This window comes from Chamaea fasciata, unplaced genomic scaffold (assembly GCF_029207755.1).
Source record: "Chamaea fasciata isolate MVZ Bird 193981 ecotype frontalis unplaced genomic scaffold, bChaFas1.0.hap1 SCAF_3, whole genome shotgun sequence".
In the NCBI taxonomy this organism is placed as follows: Eukaryota; Metazoa; Chordata; class Aves; order Passeriformes; family Sylviidae; genus Chamaea; species Chamaea fasciata.
Genome location: NW_027094088.1, coordinates 27,133,333 through 27,155,941, shown reverse-complemented (window position 1 = coordinate 27,155,941; position 22,609 = coordinate 27,133,333). Strand labels below are relative to the sequence as shown.

At 38.2% G+C, this 22,609-nt stretch overlaps 1 protein-coding gene across 1 annotated transcript in view; it reads right to left on the bottom strand.

Annotated features, from left to right (window-relative positions):
* The window catches only part of DNAH8 (dynein axonemal heavy chain 8), a 126,370-nt gene that overhangs the window by 101,674 nt on the left and 2,087 nt on the right, over positions 1-22,609 (bottom strand). Inside the window, exons 3-14 of the mRNA XM_066178428.1 lie at positions 21,461-21,545; positions 20,486-20,634; positions 18,964-19,153; positions 18,440-18,603; positions 17,302-17,478; positions 16,820-16,933; positions 14,305-14,412; positions 5,770-5,871; positions 4,323-4,469; positions 3,187-3,384; positions 1,901-1,977; positions 1,353-1,452 (exon numbers count right to left, since the gene is read on the bottom strand). Of these exons, the coding sequence (XP_066034525.1) occupies positions 1,353-1,452; positions 1,901-1,977; positions 3,187-3,384; positions 4,323-4,469; positions 5,770-5,871; positions 14,305-14,412; positions 16,820-16,933; positions 17,302-17,478; positions 18,440-18,603; positions 18,964-19,153; positions 20,486-20,634; positions 21,461-21,545 (1,611 nt within the window). The remainder of the gene's footprint in view (positions 1-1,352; positions 1,453-1,900; positions 1,978-3,186; positions 3,385-4,322; positions 4,470-5,769; positions 5,872-14,304; positions 14,413-16,819; positions 16,934-17,301; positions 17,479-18,439; positions 18,604-18,963; positions 19,154-20,485; positions 20,635-21,460; positions 21,546-22,609) is intronic.

Below are 22,609 nucleotides of genomic sequence, written 5' to 3'. Positions count from 1 at the left end.
CTGTGCAAAGATAAAAGGAAATCTAGTAATTTCTATTAAGTATTAGAGATAAATAAATAGTTAGAACTAGTCAGTAGGACCAAGACATGTTCTTTGACGGAAGAAAGGAGTATTTGTATCCACCCAGCTTTAGTCATGCAAATTCAGGCTGTGACAACACAGACTCTGTGATGACACAACTCTTCACGAACTAGCATGACTTCTTAGCCCTCCCCTGTCTCCTGCACAGACCCAACCAAAGAAATCCAAGGAGCTTCATGGTGACCTTGAGAGGAACTCACCTGGATGAAACCCTGTCAGTAAATGTACCTATTTTTCTTTTGCCTGGGAAAATACAGCTATGGGTGGGCTACATGATTTTTTTTTTTTTAAGCAAACAATGCCACTGAAAATCTGTTCATCTAGTTAAGCCAGTAATTAGGCGTTCAGGGATTGTTATGTGCAGTGTGTAGGTAGGGAAAGGACACTGTAAAGAGTTGTTCAGAGCAGCTCTGAAAAGCAACAGTTTTAAGTCACTGTTTGGAGGAAAAAAATTCTAATAAATGCAGACCATATCAGCTCCTTGTGTAAATTTCTATCGTTGATCTTACAAAATGTGAACATCTGAAAAAAAAACTTTTTCAGCAGTCTGGTTTTCCAGATTCCCTTTATATTCATTGAAGAAAAATGGTCATTTGGAGGGAATTATTTAAATCTTCAGGACACTGTATAAAATTGATCAGATTAACTCACTACAGAGTAATTCTTTCTTTCTATCTGTCTTTCTTGAGTAGAAAGGAAGTTTGGACATCTAGTTCTGATGCAGATGTTTATTTTACAGACTAAGTAAAAGTTCACAGTCAAGTGATATGAGCAGTTCCTAGAACTTGATTCTCATTTATACTTCAGTCAGGGTGCACTACAAAAATCATGAAAAATTACTTTATAATGAACATAAATGCAACTCGCCTATATATCATGTATTTTATGCTGCCACAGCATTTGATAATAGCTACTTATAAATGAAAATTAACTGTGGAAGCCTCATTTAATAAAAATCCAAAAGGTGCATGCAAGCAATGTACACAGCCAGTGAAGAGGATGCTTCTTTAAATTTAATTGATGAAGGAAAAACAGAAAATTTTTTGGTTTAAAAAGTAAAATTGTGATGGCAAATTTGCCTTCAAGAGCAGTTATGCATTTTGTGTTGTCCACCCACTAAGGCCTTTTCTGTAGGAAAACAGAAGTAAGATAAATTGATAATTTGGAGTGAATTAGTGAAATAGGCAGAATAAATAAAAAATTATTCCTAATAAAATGCTTGCTCCTTTTTTAACATGATGTTTACAGCTTACTGAAAGGGAATTAAATACCTTTTTAGTAGCTTCAAGTTCTGCTACATAATGTTGAAGAATACAACCAATTGTGGATGCTATTTCTTCTTGAAGGCATGGCATATTCAGATTTTGAAACCTGTATTAAAAATTAATACCCAAAAATAACATTTCAAAAATAATAAGTGTTTTAATTTATTTTGGGGTATATGAACATTACATAAAGTGAAATCAGCAAAAATCCAGGAAATTCTTTTAAATCTGGAAAACTTTTTTGCTTTGAGGAAGTTTAAACAAGTAGAAAATTTCTGCCCTGGTGGGTATTTTGGGTGTTGTTGCTTAGCATGTTTTAGGCTTTTCCTTTAGTATCCTCCTGTGTATAAAAATATTCTAATGAAATTAAGAAACAGAATATATTTATCCCTTGAGATAAAATATATATTTTATCATGATTATGTAGTTCAGAATATCAGTAATGAAAAATTTTCAATCAGGCCCTTTGTTCTAAAATTTGCTGGGCTGTTTAAGTTGTGCTAATCAGCAATTTCAAGTTACTTTAAAATATTTTAAGACATAGTTGACAATACCTTTGGAGTAACTGAAGTGAATTCTGTGAAGACAAAATTTTCCGAAAACAGGTACGCATAAAATTCTGTAGCTGTGTCTAAAGAATAGAAAATTCAGTCTGTTTTTTCAGGTCAGAGAATAGTATGCTGATGATATTTTCTCAACATAGTAGCATTTGAAATTGTTACTACTGGTCATAAGTTTTGTAAAGAGCATATTATTCTATTCCATCTGGGTGAAGAAGAATTGCTTATCTTTGCCCAAATGGGTCAGTGTCACTTATCAGATGGTAGAGTGCTACTTATCTCTCTTCATTATTTCACTACTTCCATGGGAATGTCTTATGCTAATAGACCATTAAGAGTTCATCAATGACATTACACATTACAGTGCATATTATAAGCTGCTTCACACAGGAAAGAGGAGCCAAACCATCTTAACCTAGATAAAAAGGAGCCACAGTCCCACTAGGTATCCAGTTTTTCCACCGGACCCCTGGAGGAAGACCGGACCCATTTCACCATTACTAGACCCTTTTTCTTCAACAGGATCATCTCTACTCCAACAGAACCACATCTGCCACTCCAGAGGAGCTTACTTTAGACTGCTTCCAACACCCTGACCACCAGGGTGTCAGGTTGTATTTCTGACTCTGTCAGAGTTTTCTAGGATTTCTTGTTTGGTTATTTGTCTGCTTATTCTTCTGTACTACAACATCTGTATTTTTATATCCCTAGTAAAGAACTGCTATACCTATTCCCAAAATCTTTGCCTGACAGCCTTTTAACTGCAAATTTATGATAATTTGAAAAAGAGAAAGAAAGGCTTACATTTTAAAAGAAACTCCAACCCTCCCTAGCAGATACCTGTCTGTCTAAACCAAGACACTACTTAAAGCACAAAATAGCAGCCTTCATCAGGCCATGCTAGGTATTAATAAATACCTAGTTTCAGTCAAATAATATCTAAAATATCATAAAATTCTATGAAATAAACAAATTAGTTGCAGCTTTATTCTGCCCAAAATCTGATCACATTCCTTCAGGCTAATAAAAAACTTCCACATAGATCATTCTCTCAGGTCTCATAATTTTTGTCATTTTGGCTGCAGAGCTCATCTCTGAGCACTGTTTGATATATTTTACACCTTCCTTTGAAAGAAGAAGGAACAAGAAAAGCCTCCGTCCAGACAAACACAAACTCCATGCTCTTTAGAAGAACAATTTAGCCTATTCCCAATCCAAGTATTTATGATTTCATAGATTATTTCCCAAGTAAATTATAATTCAGTCATAATATTACTTACCTCTAAATGTTCAACTTCTGACATAAATTTCACAAAATCCACATCAAATTCTGTTACTGTTGGATCAAGGGTATCATATGGTTTCTTTTGAAAAATGTGGTAGATATTTTTGAATTTTACTGCCATAAGATCTATACCTTCAACTGCACACTGAGTCAGTGTGTTAAAATTCTGTTCTATGGCTATCATCTTCTTTATCTGAAATAAAGATATTATATTCATGCTCATAATGAATTCTTTGTTATTTCCTCTATAAACTAAAACCTGAGCAAAATACGATAAGCAACAGTCACTCCTCTAGCTACTTCAATCACAAATGTGTTGTTTCTGAGTCAAGCATGTTCAATAATTGAAGCATGGTTAATTCAGTTTTCAACATCAGTTCTCATCACAACTCAACACAAACTAAAATAATCTTTGTTTTTCTTACTGATAAAGAGGGATTTTTATGTTTTACTGCTAGATCCAATGGGATAATATGGAAGAGGAGTATGTACATGGCATGTACATACTGATGACAAAAAGATATCTCAAAGAATAAAAAAATCCAGCCCTACAGATTAGTATGTATATTGAGTGATGAAGAATTACATTGAAGACTCACAGAATTCCTACCTTACGATGATTATCATCTTATCCCTTGTCTGACCTTATTCTGTACCAAGAAACACCTATTACCTTTTCCACTCAAGAATGTTAGTTTAAAATCCCTTCAATGCATTACCAAGCTAAATGTTAAGACCACACCAAGCAGCAGAATCACCTGAGGAATTGTTTGAATTTTGGCAAGAGTGTTTAGCAGTAAACATGAATTTTTAATGTCATTCAAAAAAAGCAAAAGTGTGTTGTTTTTCACATAATTTTAAACATCTTAAAGTAATGATCTAAGTCTAGATCAATCAAGTTATTTCTCTCCACACTAAAAGAGATAAATTGACAAGTTGAGAAGGCAATTGTGAGGCAATAGCATCAAGCATTGGAATGACTTACTCTGTGGAAGTGCCTAAATTCTCTCAATAGTTATAAAATCCTTTAAAAGATGATTAAAAGAATGTATGTTGGCAAGCATCCACTTTTTACACTCTTCTCTGGAGAGACACTTCTTTACCAATAATAACAGCACCCAGTATACTCACTTTTTCTAATCTCCTACAAAAAGCTTCAGATTTTCCAAAAATGTACATTTCTGATACTTCCAATGCCTTATCTCCTAGATGTTCTGAAGTCTCTTGCCTAGATTCATGGAAGCATTTCTGATATTCTTTCAACAGACATATGCATTCCTAAAATGTGAAGGAATAAATACCATATTTATTATGGTTATGAGTGAGGGACTGGAGAACCCAAACCTATTGACATTCCAAAGCAATTAGTTATCACTTAATCTGATTTCAATCAACAGGCAGCAACAACTTAAATACAGTGGTTTTGTTTCAGTATCTGAAGATAGTGTTTGCAACATACAAACAAACATACAGCAGAACAGTACAGTGAACCAGAGAGTGGTGAGGAATGGTGTTGCATCCAGTTGGCAGCCAGTTACTACTGGTGTCTCCAGGGATCAGTGTTGGGCCCAGTCCTATTTAAAATCTTTATTAATGATCTGGATGAGGGGATTAAGTCCACCATCAACCAATTTGCAGATGTGGGTGTCAGTGTCTATCTGCTGGAGGGTAGGAGGGCTCTGCAGAGGGACCTGGACAGGCTGGATAAATGGGCTGAATCCAACAATTCGATGTTTAACAAGACCAAGTGCTGTGTCCTGCACTTTGGCAACAACAACCCCCTGCAGCACTACAGGCTGAGGACAGAGTGGCTGAGAATTGGCCAGGCAGAAAGGGACCTGGAGGTAGTGATGGCAGACTGAACATGAGCCAGCAGTGTGCTCACACAGCCAAGAAGGCAAATGGCATCCTGGCCTCTACCAGCGAGAGTGTGGCCAAAAGAACTATGGAAGTGATTCTTCCCCTGTATTCTATGCCTTTGGGGGAAGATAGGAACTCAGTTAGTGAGGTCTGGAAAAGGAGAAGGTGGAAATGAAGTTAACATTGGCAACCAGGATTCCCACAGCTGCACATATTTTGCCATAGTATATTGCATTTGCTTAATTTGTTCTTAATAGGTCACCACAGATGAAGAAGAGGAAGACTATCTTAACACTGACCTTTCATGGTATGTCAAGGAAATCTTGTATGGAAAGGAACTACTGTAACAAAATCAGGGTCTATTCAGATATCAGATTTTCCATGGTAGAGGAAGATGGTACCAAATCAGAGCTATATCCTCCTCCATAGCCCCCTTCCTTGAGATGGAAAAAATGTGGAATATTTCTAATTAATTCCTTGGTTTCATGTAAAGAAAAGATGCCAATTCCAAGGTCAGTGACAGACCACACCGATAAAGATGAAACCATTGTAATTTCAACAATATCCATGGGCTAAGAATTGGAAAAACATTCAAAGCATCATTGAATAAAAAAGCCAAGAGGTATGAAGCACTTGATACATATTGATATGGACTTCCTTATGATACCAACAGGTAAATAGGTTTGACATGTAAATAATGAAACATCAAAATACAAACGTCAATTTTTCCAATGACTACTGGTGTCTCTTGATCCCAGAGTCGATTCAAGCCAGCATCTGTAATGTATGCCTTACACATTGTGACCATTTGGTTTGTAATCTAGGGCAGACAAATGAAAAGAGTTTAACTGTAATTTTAAGCTTGACAGTAAATTTGCCTGTTTCACAAAAGCTAATAAAATTTTCATATATATGTGTTAATACTATAAGATTTGAAACAAATTTCACTTTTGGAAATAATAGTGGCTAAAAATATATGCAATATATACAACAAACACCCTATAAAAACTCTGAGAACACTCCCAGAAGTATATGTAAGTCCCAGGATATATTTATAAATTCTCTAAATTCAGTAATACATAAACACAGAATGTCATCAATCAAAACTCAAGAACGAAAAGAATTTATTAAATTCCAACTATTCTTCACTTACATTGTTGTCTTTACACTTAGCAGCACCTATTTAAAGACTGCTTGTAAAGAATTTTGTATCCTAGCAGTAGGTCTTTACCTTAATTTTATGTGGCTATAAAAAGGAAAAAACATTCTTCTACTTCTCAACCACAAAAATCCAAAGTTAGTAACGACAGAAATAGAGAGGGGAGTATGTACAGTTATAGAAGATATACCACAGAGAACAGCTACAGGTAGACAATTTTTTTGTCTATTAAATAATATGAACAATTCAAAACAATTCTCCTGATGATGCTGTTTGGGTTTTGCCTTTTTTCTTTTATGTGTTCTTTATATTCCTCATGCATACATTCATAACCCTGTCACCTATTGTATTAGTAGGTAGTTATTGCAGAACTTTTCCATGGCCTTTCCCTAAGCAGAAAGAAAAAAAAATCCAGAACTCCAAGCCCTGGGAGGTACAAGGCCCCTGTGCCATCTTGGTTCTTCCTGGGAACCAAGGCTGAGAATAACTCTTACAGATACATTCTCATGCACAAAGTACAACTCATGACGAAGGAGGGGCTTCAGACAAAGGGCTTGACCTGGCGAAAAATTGCATCACCACTTGTTCTCCTAATGGGTGATTTTTATCTATTATGCTTATTACCTGAAATCTATAAATGTGTACTCATCCCTATAGGGGTGTGTAGTGGTTTGAAAGCAAAACAAATGAGAGGCTCCAAGTCAGAGATACAATTTAATAGGAAGAAAGGAAAGAAAGTAAAATAAAATAGATGCAATAATACAAAAGACTATTGACAGAGTCCGAATACAACCTGAACAGAGTGATGGAAGCAGTCCAGATGAGATGGTCTTCCAGAAGCAGTGATCCTGTAGAAAGGTCTGGTAGCTCGGGTCCTCTGGGAATCCAGTGGGTAAGCGCCCCTCTGGTGTTCAGAGTCTCAGCTTATATCCAGGCTGGAATGCTTGGTTTCTCCCTCTGGGTGGAGCATCTCACAATGGGATGGTGAGTCATGTGATAAGGCCTGATGGGCCCATTAACGGGAGGTAGTCCAGGAGGGGGTTATCTGTGAGTTGTGTAGCAAAGGTGCTGATGGGCCCATTAACAGAAGATAAGCCAGAGTGGAGGAGGCAGGAAGCACTGCCTCACCTGGTTTCAACAGTTCATGAAGATGGTGATAGAATATACTTCAACCCAGGACATTATCCACCCCTTATTCTATTACCATCTACATCATCCCAAATCAATACCTTCCTTAAACTCTACACTCACACACAGATAATGAAAACCTACACACAGTTCTCACTTAAAATAAGGTCTCCTTGTGGTACACAGTGGGTTTCCCCATCCTTTTGCATCATCCACCAAGTGTAACCAGGTCCTTGAGCAAAGACAACTCCACGGATGGGTTTGCCCTTGCCCAAGGTGGGATTAATCCAAACAGTCTTTCCTAAGATACCTCTCATGAGTACCACAGGGACCCCATCTCCATCCACTGTGTGCAAGGATTCAGACTGGGCAGGACAAGCTTGACTGATGGACCCTCGGTTATTGACCATCCAGGTGGCCTTTGCTAAGTTCAGTTCCCAATTTTTGAAGGTCCCTCCGCCAAGTACCTTAAGGGTAGTTTTAAGCAGTCCACTGCAGCGTTCCACTTTCCCAGCAGCTGGTGCATGATAAGGGATATGGTATATCCAATCAATTCCGTGTTCTCTGGCTCAAGTGCTTATGAGGCCATTCCTGAAATGAGTCCTGTTGTCTGACTCAATTCTCTCAGGGGTGCCATGTCTCCACAGGACCTGCTTTTCCAGGCCCAAGATGGTGTTCCGGGCAGTAGCATGAGGCAAAGGGTAGGTCTCCAGACATCCAGCGGTTGCTTCCACCATGGTGAGCACACAGCGCTTGCCTTGGCGGGTTTGGGGAAGGGTGATGTAGTCAATTTGCCAGGCTTCCCCATACCTATATTTTGACCATCGTCCACCATACCACAGAGGCTTCACTCGCTTGACCTGTTTGATTGCAGCACAGGTCTCGCAGTCATGGATAGCCTGGGAGATGCTGTCCATAGTAATGTCCACCCCTTGGTCACGAGCCCATCAATATGTTGCATGTCTCCATTGATGACTAGAGGCATCATGAGCCCAACGAGCTAGGAATAATTCTCCTTTGTGTTGCCAGTCTAGATCAACCTGTGATACTTTCACCTTGGCAGCTCGATCCACCTGCTCGTTGTTATGATGTTCTTCATTAGCCCGACTCTTGGGTACGTGCGCATCCACGTGTCGAACCTTCACGGTCAGCCTTTCTACTCGGGTGGCGATGTCCTGCCAAATCTCAGCAGCCCAGATGGGTTTCCCTCTGCACTGCCAGTTGGCCTTTCTCCTGCGGTCCAGCCGTCCCCACAGAGCATTAGCCACCATCCACGAGTCGGTGTAGAGATAGAGCCTTGGCCACTTCTCTCGTTCAGCAATATCCAAAGCCAGCTGGATGGCTGTAAGCTCTGTGACCTGACTCGATCCACCTTCTCCCTCGGTAGCTTGTGCAACTCGTCGTGTGGGGCTCCATACAGCAGCTTTCCATTTCTGGTTAGCACCTACAATTCGGCAGGAACCATCGGTGAAAACGGCTTCTAGTCTTTCACTCTCCAGTAGCTCGTTGTATGGTAGGGCTTCCTCGGCCCGTGTCACTTGCTCCTCCTCTTCTTCAGAGGGTAATCCAAAGGTCTCACCTTCAGGCCAATTTGGTATAATTTCTAGAATCCCAGGGCAATTCAGGTTTCCAATACGGGCGCGCTGCGTGACCAGGGCGATCCATTTGCTCCACGTGGTGTCAGTGGCGTGATGTGTGGAAGGAACCTTTCCCTTGAACATCCACCCCAGCACCGGTAGTCAGGGTGCCAGAAGCAGCTGTGCTTCAGTACCAATCACCTCTGAGGCAGCTTGGACTCCTTCATAGGTGGCTAAGATTTCCTTCTCTGTGGGAGTGTAGTTGGCTTCAGATCCTCTGTAGCTTCGGCTCCAGAATCCCAGTGGTCGTCCCCGAGTCTCACCCGGCACCTTTTGCCAAAGGCTCCATGACAGACCATGGCTCCTGGCTGCAGAGTAAAGCACATTCTTCACCTCTGATCCCGTCCCAACTGGGCCAAGGGCTACCGCATGAGCGATTCCCTGCTTGATCTGGGCGAAAGCTTGCTGCTGTTCTGGGCCCCAGTGGAAATTGTTCTTCTTGCGGGTAACCAGGTAGAGAGGGCTCATGATTTGGCTATACTCAGGAATGTCCATTCTCCAGAAGCCTATGGCACCTAGGAAAGCTTGTGTTTCCTTCTTGTTGGTCGGTGGAGACATTGCAGTGATCTTATTGATGACTTCAGTGGGAATCTGATGCCGTCCATCTTGCCACTTCACTCCCAGGAACTGGATCTCTCGAGCAGGTCCCTTGACTTTGCTCCTCTTGATGGCAAAGCCAGCCTTCAGGAGAATCTGAATGATCTTCTCTCCCTTCTCAAGGACTTCTGTTGCTGTGTTTCCCCACACGATAATGTCGTCAATGTATTGCAGGTGTTCTGGAGCCACACCCTTTTCCAGCGTAGCCTGGATCAGTCCATGGCAAATGGTGGGACTGTGCTTCCACCCCTGGGGCAGTCGGTTCCAGGTGTACTGCACGCCCCACCAGGTGAAGGCAAACTGAGGCCTGCATTCTGCTGCCAGAGGAATGGAGGAAAAGGCATTTGCAATATCAATAGTCACATACCATTTTGCTGCCTTGGATTCCAGCTCGTACTGAAGCTCCAACATGTCTGGTACGGCAGCGCTTAGTGGTGGTGTGACTTCATTCAGGCCACGGTAATCCACTGTCAGTCTCCATTCTCCACTGGACTTACGCACGGGCCATATAGGGCTATTAAAGGGTGAACGACCCTTGCTGACCACCCCTTGTCTCTCCAGCTCATGAATCATCTTATGGATGGGGACCACAGAGTCTCTGTCAGTGCGATATTGCTGACGGTGCACTGTTGCTCTGGCAATCGGCACCTGTTGTTCTTCAACTTTCAGTAGTCCCACAGCAGAGGGGTCGTCTAAGAGTCCAGGCAAGGTACTCAGTTGTCTGATGCCTTCTGTCTCTAGAGTAGCTATGCCAAAAACCCAGTGGTATCCTTTTGGGTCTTTGAAATACCCATTTCTGAGATAGTCTATGCCCAAAATGCATGGGGCCTCTGGACCAGTCACAATGGGGTGTTTTTGCCATTCTTTCCCAGTTAGACTTACTTCAGCTTCCAGTACAGTCAGCTCCTGGGATCCTCCTGTCACCCCAGAAATGGAAATGGGTTCCGCTCCCACATACCTTGATGGCATCAGAGTACGTTGAGCACCGGTATCAACCAGAGCCGTATATCTTTGTGGGTCAGATGTTCCAGGCCATCGGATCCACACAGTCCAGTAGATCCGATTGTCCCTTTCCTCTACCTGGCTAGAGGCAGGGCCCCCCTATTCCTGGTCATGGCATACATTGCTCTCTTCTTGTAAATACGTTTCTGAGGTTCCTTCAAGAGGATCAGTCATATCATCATTCCTGTACCGTCTGGAGTTCTGTGCACGAGAGACCAGAGCAACATTGATTCTAGATGGGGTCTTTGTGGTAGGTGTTTCTCTTTTCAGTTCACGTCCCTGGGCTGCTAAGGAGGAGGTTGGTTTTCCATCCCACTTCCTCATGTCTTCTCCATGCTCCCGAAGAAAAGACCAGAGGTTACTTCGTGGTGTGTATCCTCTCTCCCTGGCTGGGGGATGCCTGCTCCTAATGGCAGAGACTCTCATCGGCTGTGGTGAGATATGGTAAATTTCTTCCTTAAGTTCTTTCTTCAGTTTCTGATGGCCTTCTTCAATCAAGCTCTGGACTTGCTCAGCCAGTCTTGTTTCCACAGACGAGACATGGGTACGAACTGGGGCAGTGACAGTGCCCTCGTAAATTCTTAGTTTATTAGCCAAGACACCTATCCTGTCCTCACCTTCCCTCCATTGCAGTGTTGCCAGGTAATGTGAGTACATCTCTCATCCAAGCCGTGCAAATCTCAACCACATCCATGATGTGCACTGGACACCATCTGGGTTTTTAGGAAATCTCTCATCTTCTGAAAAAATGATCTTCAACACAGCCAATTCCCTCAGGCATCGGATACCTTGTTCTATTGTGTTCCATTTTCCTTGGTGCACTTGGAGGTCTTCTTTACAAAGGTATCTATCCTTCACACTTGTTAGCAGTCACTGCCAGAGGCTGAGACGTTCTTGGGTTTTCCCAATCCCCTGGTCAATGATCACATCCCGGGACAACGATCCCAGTTGCCTGGCCTCACTTCCATCCAGAATGGTGTCATTGGCTGCAGCGTCCCAGATGCAGAGCAGCCAGGTCAGGATGGACTCGTTGGTCTGGTGGGTGAATTCCCTTCACAGGTCACGCAGCTCACCCAGAGATAGAGAGCGAGTGATGACTTCTGGCTCTGTCTCTTCTGCTGGGTGTGAAGGTCCTGCTGCACCCTCATCAGTCACTATGTGGACTGATTTGGTCCTTGATTTCTTCTTCTGAACCGGGGCAACTGCTACTGGTTTAGGCTGTTCCGGTTCGGTGACGGTTTGTGTGGAGATGCTGATGGCACCTTTGGTCCCTTTCTCCTCTGTGACAGTCTGCATAGATGTGGACACTGTTGCCTCACTTTTGGCTTCTTTCTCCTCTGTGACGGTCTTTGTAGATGAGGACACTGTTGCCTTGCCTTTGGTTCCTTTTGCCTCTGTGACACTCTGTGTAGACACTGATGCTGTTGCTTTGCTTCTTTTTCCCTCTTCCTCTTCCTTCAGAACACGCTGTATCACACTAGGTAGTGTTTTGATTCTAAGCATGGTGTGGGCCAAGCAGAGAAGACAAAGCAGGACTAACAACAACATCATGCTGTCCTTGGCATCCAGAGGGTACTCCATATTTTCAAAAACTGCTGTGTCATGCCTGAAAAGCTGGAAAAAATCATTCTTTACCCCTCCCCACAGCGGCGGGGTGAGATTGTTGAGGCCCCAGATGTAGCATCCTAGACCAGAACAAGAAAACAAAACTGGGTGTATATTCTGAATGATGTTCATTGCCTCGGAGTTTATCAAGCAATGGACATAATAGACCAATAAAGCAATTTTAGTACCATACCCTGGTCTACGCAGAAGCATTAAGACTGGCAGATAGTGCCCTAGTTGTGGAAAAATATAGAGAGATAGGTATCAGACACATGTAAGCATGTTGAGCATCATAGCTAACAGGTGTCTTCTTCAATACAAAATTGTAATTCTGGCTTTTCTCAGTGCCTCCTGCCCCACACTGGGTGCCAAAAAAATGTAGTGGTTTGAAAGCAAAACAAATGAGAGGCTCCAAGTCAGAGATACAATTTAATAGGAAGAAAGGAAAGAAAGTAAAATAAAATAGATGCAATAATACAAAAGACTATTGACAGAGTCAGAATACAACCTGAGCAGAGTGATGGAAACAGTCCAGATGAGATGGTCTTCCAGAAGCAGTGATCCTGTAGAAAGGTCTGGTAGCTCGGGTCCTCTGGGAATCCAGTGGGTAAGCGCCCCTCTGGTGTTCAGAGTCTCAGCTTATATCCAGGCTGGAATGCTTGGTTCCTCCCTCTGGGCGGAGCATCTCACAATGGGATGGTGAGTCATATGATAAGGCCTGATGGGCCCATTAACGGGAGGTAGTCCAGGAGGGGGTTATCTGTGAGTCGTGTGGCAAAGGTGCTGATGGGCCCATTAACAGCAGATAATCCAGAGTGGGTGAGGCAGGAAGCACTGCCTCACCTGGTTTCAACAGTTCATGAAGATGGTGATAGAATATACTTCAACCCAGGACAGGGTGGGCTTTTGCAGACATCTTTCCATAACTCCCTCTGAAGGCCTTCATTAAAGATCCTCTTTTATATTACCTCCTTACTAAAATTATCTCGAGTTTCATTTCCAGGTTGGGAAAAAGGCAACACTGACATGAGAGTACTGTGAAGCAGTTCTTAAATATCTCTAAGTGGAAAAACACCAGAAAATGCCATGCCAAAAGCAGCTTCAAGCTTTAAGAAAATTACTGATGAAGACGAAGATAGTGTCACTTCTGATGTGACAGCAAATAGGGACATTAAACAACTGGATTAAAATACAGATTTTTTTCCATGCTATTTCCAGCATAGCTTTATGTAACCAGTTTGTTATTAGCCTCTGTAGTGAAATATTCCCTCAGACCATTAAATAATAGACAGTAGCAAGAGTCAATATAGAAACGTACAATGACGCATTATATGACAGGTAATACAATACACCTAATGTGATATATAGAAAACAGCCACAGCCATGAATAGATACAAAAGAGCATGTACTTCTTAATATCCTAGTTCAAACTGAAATGCAACAGAATTTTGCATTGAACCCCATGGTGTAAGGAAACAAAAAGTTGTCTGTGTAATGATGGTCTACTGTAAACTTCCTCTAAATGCTGACTGCAGCTGTGTGGTTTAGTTTTGAAGGATTTCTTTTCTATACAACCATTATACAAACCATCTTTCCATGCAGAGAATACCTGGATTTTGCAAAAGACATTGGTATAAACACAAAGCCAGTCTTAATTTTCTCTTTAAGGAGGGAAAGTGTATGATCTGAAATTCAATTAACTTTTCACGTATGACCTGCTTTGGAAAACAGGAACCTTTTATCTTTCACACTTTTTGGAGGAACAGCTTAGCCAGATTGATGGCCATCTGCAATTAGGTCTTCGAGGCTGAGAATAAAATCCTTTGAGGATTCTGTGATTTAGGAAACAACCGATCAGATTCATTCAGATCACAAGATTAATCAAGAATATTAAAAAATTAACACTGATGAATCAAGAATATACAAAACTCCTTTCAGAAGAGAAGTCTGTAATCCAAGTTCAATCTTCTCCTGATCAACAGAGCTCTCTTCCCACCAGAAAGGAAGAAGAACCTCACTATTTACTATCATTTTTAAACAAATGTTCCACTGATTTAAGCAAAATTAATTTTTCTTCTGCAAAGTCACACAATTTTTGTAATTATTATTTTGTTAATAAACTTACCTTTATAAGCAATGATGTAATTCTCTCAGAAGTATTGTAATATTTTGAAACACGGTGAATCATTTGTACAGACTTTATCAAGTTTGGAATTCCCTGTGTCATTGATACCTCAAAGCAGAGTTTCAAGAATAAAATTACTTTCTATTCTTAGCAACTATGTTTCCATTCTATTCACAACTTCTATATCATATATTTCCCTAAGTCACATAAATCAGTCTTTAAAATGTCATGGCATTTTACCAAAGTTTTCTTACGGAGAAAGACTAACCATGCTCAATAAGATTTCAAACATCAACTAACAAGAACAATAAATGGCTAAGATTTATCATGGGCTAAGAAATCAGATTAAAGATGTTACAAGATAAAATTATAGTAATATCCTACTTTGATGAAAAAAATTCAACACTGATTCAAACTGTAAAGGCTGCATTTTTTGCTGCAACAGGAAGTATTTTTTCTGACAGCAATTGTCTGTGATAGATGCTTTTTTTCCCTTCAGGTAAGGCTGCTAATGTACTTTCATTGTGATAACAATTTTTACATAAACTGTTTCATTCAGACACCTCATAAAACTCATTAAATAACTGTCAAAATGTTAGTTTCATTACAAATGCCTAATTCCTTCAAGCATCATATCAAATATCTAAATCTTTCACATATTTTGTGAAATCAATGTTAAAATAATACTGTGGCATTACAAGTACTTAGTAGCTCAAACGCATCCAAAGTATTCTGGTGGGGAGAAAAAAAAAAAGGTAAAATATTATAATTCATTAACATTATCATGGACTTGTCAAAATTGCAATTCAGAACATCAAGAAAGTAATTTTGGCTGTCACCCTTGAATGGAGAAGCCAAGCTCCTGTAATTAACTTTGAGTGGCAAACTCAAACTCATACTATGAATAGACGTAAAAGGCATTTGCATTTAGCAAGAGTGCGAAATAAATGCTATATAGTATAAAAACAACCATCTGTGTCTATATTGTTCATCACCAACACCACCCTTGAAATAGAATCAGGAAGTTCTGAGTCTACAGCTTTTCTTTTTCAATGCTTAACAAAAAATAATAAAACCCTGAATACTGGACTGTGAAGAAATTTCTCTGATCCAAAGCCCTGAATTAAATGTACAGTTTCAATTTTCATATATTAACCTACTTCAGCACAAACGTTACCGTGTGATACTGCATACACTAAATGCCATAATTTATGCACACACCCAGTTCATTATAAATCTACATGTATGCCATTCCTTATCCACTAACATATAAAAGAGTTGTCCATACCAGATACTAAATACAAATCTACACAGAATGAAGGTCAGTTTAAAACAGAATATATTTAGCTTGGAAATCATTGTTTTTAAGCTGAGTATCATAGAAATTCTTACCTAAATTAACTTGATTTCAGGAACATGATTAAACAGAAATTCATATGTATCCAAATTGTTCCAGACTAAACAAAGAACTCTAATTATCTATCCTGTATTAGTAAAATCATGAACTCTTCAATGGGTTTTCACCCACTAATGTTTGTTTTTGTTTATGATGCCAAGAATTTTATCTTCATGACACCACCTATGAAGTAGCTCATCATTATGGCCTGGTACCTGGCACCCTCTAGTGATACCTTGAAGAGCTGAAGATAAACAGCTTAGTGACACCGCTCATCATGCTTGCCTCTTATAATGTTCTATGCAATATTAGCTCTATGTCATATATTATCAAAGTCCTTTTGCTTGCTCTCAGTTAGACCTTTGTACTAGGATCCTAAGCTGTCAGGGATTCAAAAGAAATGCAGCAGTTCCTGACAGAGGGCTGGAAGCATATAGGACCAAAAGGTGAAGGACTCAGAAACAAAGGAGAATAAGCACTATTTTTCTAGGGTATTTACTCCTTTCTTCCTATTCTGCAATAAACATTAGAAAAAATACACCTGTTATAATAATTCACAGTTGTTATACCAAATAACTAATATCTTGAACTAGCACTGAATGGTAAACCTGGACAACTAATTGTCTAAATTCTGACTAGCAGGTACTTCTGCAAATAGAAGCAGATAATACTGTATTCTATATTAAAAAATTGTTATGCCCATTTAGGACCTCATAAGATTTCATTATTTTCTATATAACTGAAATTTTGGTACTTTGGTTACAGTTATGTGATTGTTGACATACATGGAATTTTCAGGGGAAGATGCATTTGGAGATTTTTGTAGCTGTTTTAAAATTATAAATACCAGCAGCAGGACTGACTTATTACACAATCATATGTATTTATGCTTATTTACTAAATACATATTTCAAACTACTATATTTTATGAAATATATAATAAAATAATGCTTCAATATTTAGTTTGACAAGCTTTTAGAAAAAAAATCAGGAAAATTAGAAATTTAAATTACAAAAAATTACTTTTAAGTAAATATAAGGAAAGAAAATTTATTTTGCTCTGGGATTTCTATGTAAATACCTAAACTATGCATAAAGAATGGTGAAAGGCATACTTACAACATCAGTGGTATAAAGTGGCTGACAAACTTTTTCAAGTGTCTTGAGGTACTTCACATTATCCTTTGATTCATTTGCTGCATCTGTGATTTTAGCATCTAATTCTTGCCATGTCTAGTGGGAAAAAAGAACTGTGAAAATCTTCATACCTAGTGAACTCTTTCTTTAACTTGCACTCGCTTGCCAGAAGCAAACTTTGGTAAAGTAATTTTTAAGAGGCATTGTCAAAGTAGGCAATATAAGTTAATTTTTTGTGTTTTTTACTTATCGAAGATATTTTATGTTCGTTTTTGGCTATATCCCTGCAATGTCTTTGACTGGATACATTTAGTACACCAGCAACATATCTAAATTTTCCTCTTTCAATTCCCCTAGTCAAATCTCTCTTAGATTAAATTTTAAAAAATTAAAAAAAAAAAAGAAAAAAATCCCAAACAATAACCTTTATAGTAAAAAAAAGCATAAAAAAAGAAAAAAAATACCTTTAGTACTTTAGATTGTGCAACTTTCAGAACATGAATCACAGCTTTACAGTTTTGTCCTTTGATCTGTTCAATAATAAAGTTCAATTTAGTAGACATGTATTTCCAGTTCTCCAGTTCCATCAGTGGACCTGAATCCTTAGTTTCTCTCCTTAACTGTTTGCTCTCAATGAGAACCTGCAACCCAATTGGAAAAAAAAAAAATCAAATGTCTACTACAGTGAATAGAAAAGTCATTATAGAGAAGAAATGCTTGTGAGGAAAAAGGAACAAGCTTGCACTTACTGGGACATGAAAATTGTTCCCATTTGGAAAAGCTTTCTAAGTCTGAATTGCACTTGATCATATTCTTAAACTGAAATTAAGGCAATTAATACATACGTTCAACTGCTGTCATACCCTGGCTGAATATCAGCATGTACAGAAAAGTCTTTAACCAGAATCTATTAATTGAAATGTGTCAAACGTAATTTGTCCAGAACTTTGAGAATTAGTTTAATAAAAGTAATAGATACCAGTCATAAATTTATCCATTTTTATGTTGATAAATGTGCAGTAAGCTCTTTTTACATGTCTTATACATTTTCCTTCTATTGAGCTAAACACACTAAATGTAGTATGCCTTACAAGTAGAGTATGTCCCTGCCTACACAGATTCATGTTTTGACAAAGGATTTCCTGTTTTTCATGAAAGTCTCAGACACTAATATTTTGGAAAACTGAGACCTTACCATGCAAGACTCACACAGGATAAAGCATGCCCTGCTGGGCCTGATCAAAAATCTTTCTAAAAGCAGTATTTCCCACCAAAAGTGGCATCAGAAATTTAACAGGTTACGTACAGTTAGGTATGCTCTATACACGTATGTTATGCTCACCAGTGCTATTAGTCCTGCAACCCTCTATTCTCTTCTTACTATTTGTGTATTAAGTGTTCAGAAACTCTTATTCTTTCTAGACTGTAAATTCCAAGGCATAAGGACTATCTGCTTCACTTGTGAATAGAAACAGAGCACTTCTATTAATTTGGGTGGAGATGCAGCTGAAGCCTTTGGCTAACTTCAGGCAAGTCTCACATATAGTTTATAAATATTTATCCACATTCATGCTGGATTGATGTGTTAAAACAACAACTTACATGTTCAATTTGTCTATACCATATCATAAGTACTTCTTCTAGCTGGTGAACTGTGTCATAATTGTCAGCAGCTGCAGTTACATTATCAAAGGTCTGGAGTTCAGAAAAATTAATGTAATCTATTTTTTCCAACTCAACTGTTCCTTCAATGCTTGTTGCAGCACCTGAGAAAAGGGCAATTACAATATAGAACCAATTAAGACTTTAAAATAAATCCCCACCAGAAAAAAACAATTTAAATTTGAAAATATACATCTCCAGTCAGTGTTGTTTTGATGTAATAGCAATTCACTGCACTCACATAAAGCAGAAATATCTGATCTTAAATGTAATGATACTCTTTAAAAGCAACGTGTCACTATTTTCTTAAGAAAATAATCCACCCATGTATATATTATGCAAGTAACTAATAATTTTATTTTTCCTTGCAGAATGTGAAAAGTTCTTCATCTATGCACTACTGCCTTTAAATGGAAATCCTTAAGCAGAATTCCTCTAGTTTGTTTTCTAAATGCAATGCTTACCTCCTAAAAATGAAATGTATCTCTTAATTGTTTCCACAAATATCTTCTTGTCTTTTGTATCCTCTTCGGACTGACTTAAACTACCCCAATTACTTGTTTCAAGGATAGCAGGGAGAAAAACCTTTTCTATGACATCTTTAACTCCACGTAGGAGTCCATGAGAGGCATCCAAAACACCAAAGGAAATTTCCTGCAGTGTAAAAATATTATTGTCCCCAAAGCAGTAACTTATAGTAGAAACAGTATTATAAGTTCAATGCATTTTTATAATAGCACTCCAATATGCCAAACAAAACTTTAATTTAAGGGGAGAAAATCACTACAGAAGACACCTACAGTATGCCCATAAGATAGCACTTTCAATAGAAAAGTGAAGTCAGTATTTGTTTAACACAATTTTAAAAAGCTATCTGGTTAGGCTTTTGTTACATCAGTTATTTATCTATCACACAGAGTTTGAAAATTTTTAAATGGTAGAAAAATGTCCTCACCCACAATTAGATACTGATTCACAAATTGCAAGTAGCAAAAAACTCTCTGAATTATCTGAAATCATATTAGAAGCAATTACCTAACTAAATAGATATTACTTTGAATCAAGTTAAATGTTTTCCTACTCTCCTAAACAAAACTTTATAAGGCCTGACTATTTCTAATATTCCAGTATTTTAAACTTCCTTCAAATAAGGAAGTATTAACATACATCATGTAACAAACTTCCTAGAACATAAACGTCCTTCCTTTATCCCTTCAGCATTTGGAATTAACTGGGAAAGTATCTGATGGAAAAGTAATCTTTATGACCAATACTGAGGCCCTTGATAAAAACAGACCTTGTATCTTACTTCTAATAGTGTTTTTTTCTCTTTCACCTTCTTACTACTCAAAAGGAATAGAATACTTTAATACGAAATATAAAGCATGAAAACTAACAATGGATTTTCTGTCTGAAGAATTTGAAAGAACATTAATTACACAATACATATGTAAAACTATTAGTTTTCAATTTACAGTCCCTTAAGCACTGCCCAAATACTAAGGCATGTAGCTATGAACAATAATGAAGCCCACACTTATGTAAGAATTTGTCTGGTAAAGAAGAAATCTTATGACACATAATTTATGCAGGATAAATGTGTATTTTATATTTTATTAATCAGAACACGTAAATAAGAAAAGTACAGGTAAACTTTTTGTCTCCTGGTATTTGCAATATAGTCTTCTCAGTGTTTCCTTGTAGTCGAGGGATTTTGATCACAATTAAAATATACTTGACAGCTTTAACCTCTTGAAAAAATATCAAGTAGAATGAGAAATTCATGTCTATCTCTTTAAGAAGAATCAAGTAAGACGTTAAATTCACAAGTATTTGCTGAAACGATTCAGCTATTTGTTGTTTAGCCAAAATGGAGAGCAAAGCAGTTACCAGTAACTTTAGTTACATGACAACAGTGAAAAAAATAATGGAACAAAAAATAACTGCTTTTAGAGCTCTTAGTTTTTAAAATATATGAGAGAATACCTCATGTATAGTTTTATCATTTATGGACGTGTCATTCCTATAGCGAACAAAAAAAAAGCAGAGTCCTTTTATCTTGTCTGGTGTCTTCTCCACATAAAATTGCAAAATTCTACTTCCTTTTTCAACACCTGGAATTACCCGACCACACTCTGAAAAGGAATTGCATAGGTATGACTCTTTTTAAAAATGAGGGTATTATAAAATGCTTAAAATCAATATAAGGAAATAAAATTGAACATATAAACAATTTATTTTCTTTTGTCAGAGAACAAAACCCAGCATAATTTGTAACTGTAATTAATCACACTATTAGAAAACTACACCAAATGTATAACGTGTATCTTACAAACCTTTTTGGGTACATTGTAATGCACTGAAAAGGGAATTTACTTGGGCCCATAGTTCTGAAACAATTTGCTGGTGACTAAGGTATTTTATTTTCATTTATCCTACCTAAAAAGATGTCTCACTTTCTCTAAGTGAGAAAATAGAGACTACGAGATGGCCTCAGGTCCTCTGTGGATATATTCCTATGCAATTTGAGAGCTCAATATAAATAAGTAACAATTAATGAATCATTAGGGATTTCAGACATTACAGTCTAATTCTCTACCATGCATGTGAAACCTGAAAAATTTTAAATATTTATAATAAATGAAAATTCAGAGACAGGTTTTATGAAAGTGCTTTCTAATGAACTGTGGGGAAAATTCATGTATGAAAAAGTCACAACCAAGTCAGTATTTCAGACACTTTTTAATCTCTCTTCCAGGAATGGCTAAAATTGAGATTTATTATTCTCCTAAACAATTTGACTTGAAACAAGCATTTAAAATATGAAATTTCAGTCATCAGAGCAAAACATTGCAAAATTCTGAACAAGCAAAAGCAGATTTTACTCTGCGAAACCTCGAACAAAATGAACAATAGAATGCACTGTTACACGTGCCTGTATTATTACTGCTAAATATTTACCTGCTCCTCGTGCATTTCCTTCTTGATAGAAAATTTTCAATGATTTTCTTCCTCCCTTGGCAAAAAACGAATCAAAGGGATCAAACTGTTAAATCAAAGAGTGAATATGTGTTACTCAAAATATTTTCATGTGCCTTTAAGACATGCAAAGCTAATTTGACCATGCTACTGCTTAAAGTTTTGTTGGCTTGCAATGTTTATCCTCAAATACTGTGAGAAGATAGGAAGTGTCCAACTGAAGGACTCAGCCTTGGTAGTGAGATCTCCTGTTTCCTCCACACCACAAGAAAAGGGTCAGAAGTTTAGCAAGCATGTGTGGAGATGCATCACCTGCTCAGGGACAAAGAATACGTTTCTAGTTGTGGTATATTTCTTATGAGCATGTTTGGGATTTTTTTTTCCCAAAATAAACAAATACTAAAGCTGAATCAGAACAGTGAAGAGAAAATGAGTGAAACCCAGGTGAACAGAATTTAAAGCCACTCTTGTGAGAAGAAAACATTGCATGAAAATAAAAGAAGTAAAAGCAAGCCAGTACTAGAAGTGCGTTTCACTTTTGTTAACAGCACTAGTGAATAATAAGGTTAAAACAGAGAAAAATACATTAAAAAACCCCACCCCCAAAACAGTGAAAGAAAAAATTGTTAAAGTGCTGAAACTGGAGTGACAAGAAGCTGGAAAAAAATTACTACTACAAGAAGCACTCCAGCTTGTGAGGAAGAGGAGGACAAACAGTAACTTTGGGTTTCTATGATTCTACACAGAAGGTAAAATGTGAGCTGTCCCCACAGCTACTGCTTCTGCAAAGAGCTTCTGTTTCAGGTCCATGTGGTTCTCACGCCCACTGTGTGAATGTATTTGCAGGCTAACACTTTGAAGGGCAAAACCTAACTCGTGGATATCAAAGACATATGTTTATGGGAATTTATTACATGACAATTTGTTGAGGGAAGGGAAAATACTGATGCAGCCCCAACAGCCTAAATTGTTTGTAAGTAAACTAAAACTGGGAGCAGGAAAATATTCAACCACAAAAAAAAATTTCAGATGGTCCTCATGACAGCCAAAAAACCCCCAACTCAACCCTATCAAACGCAAACAAAAATAAACAAACAGGAAAACTCAAACCAAATACAAAAAAAACCTCTC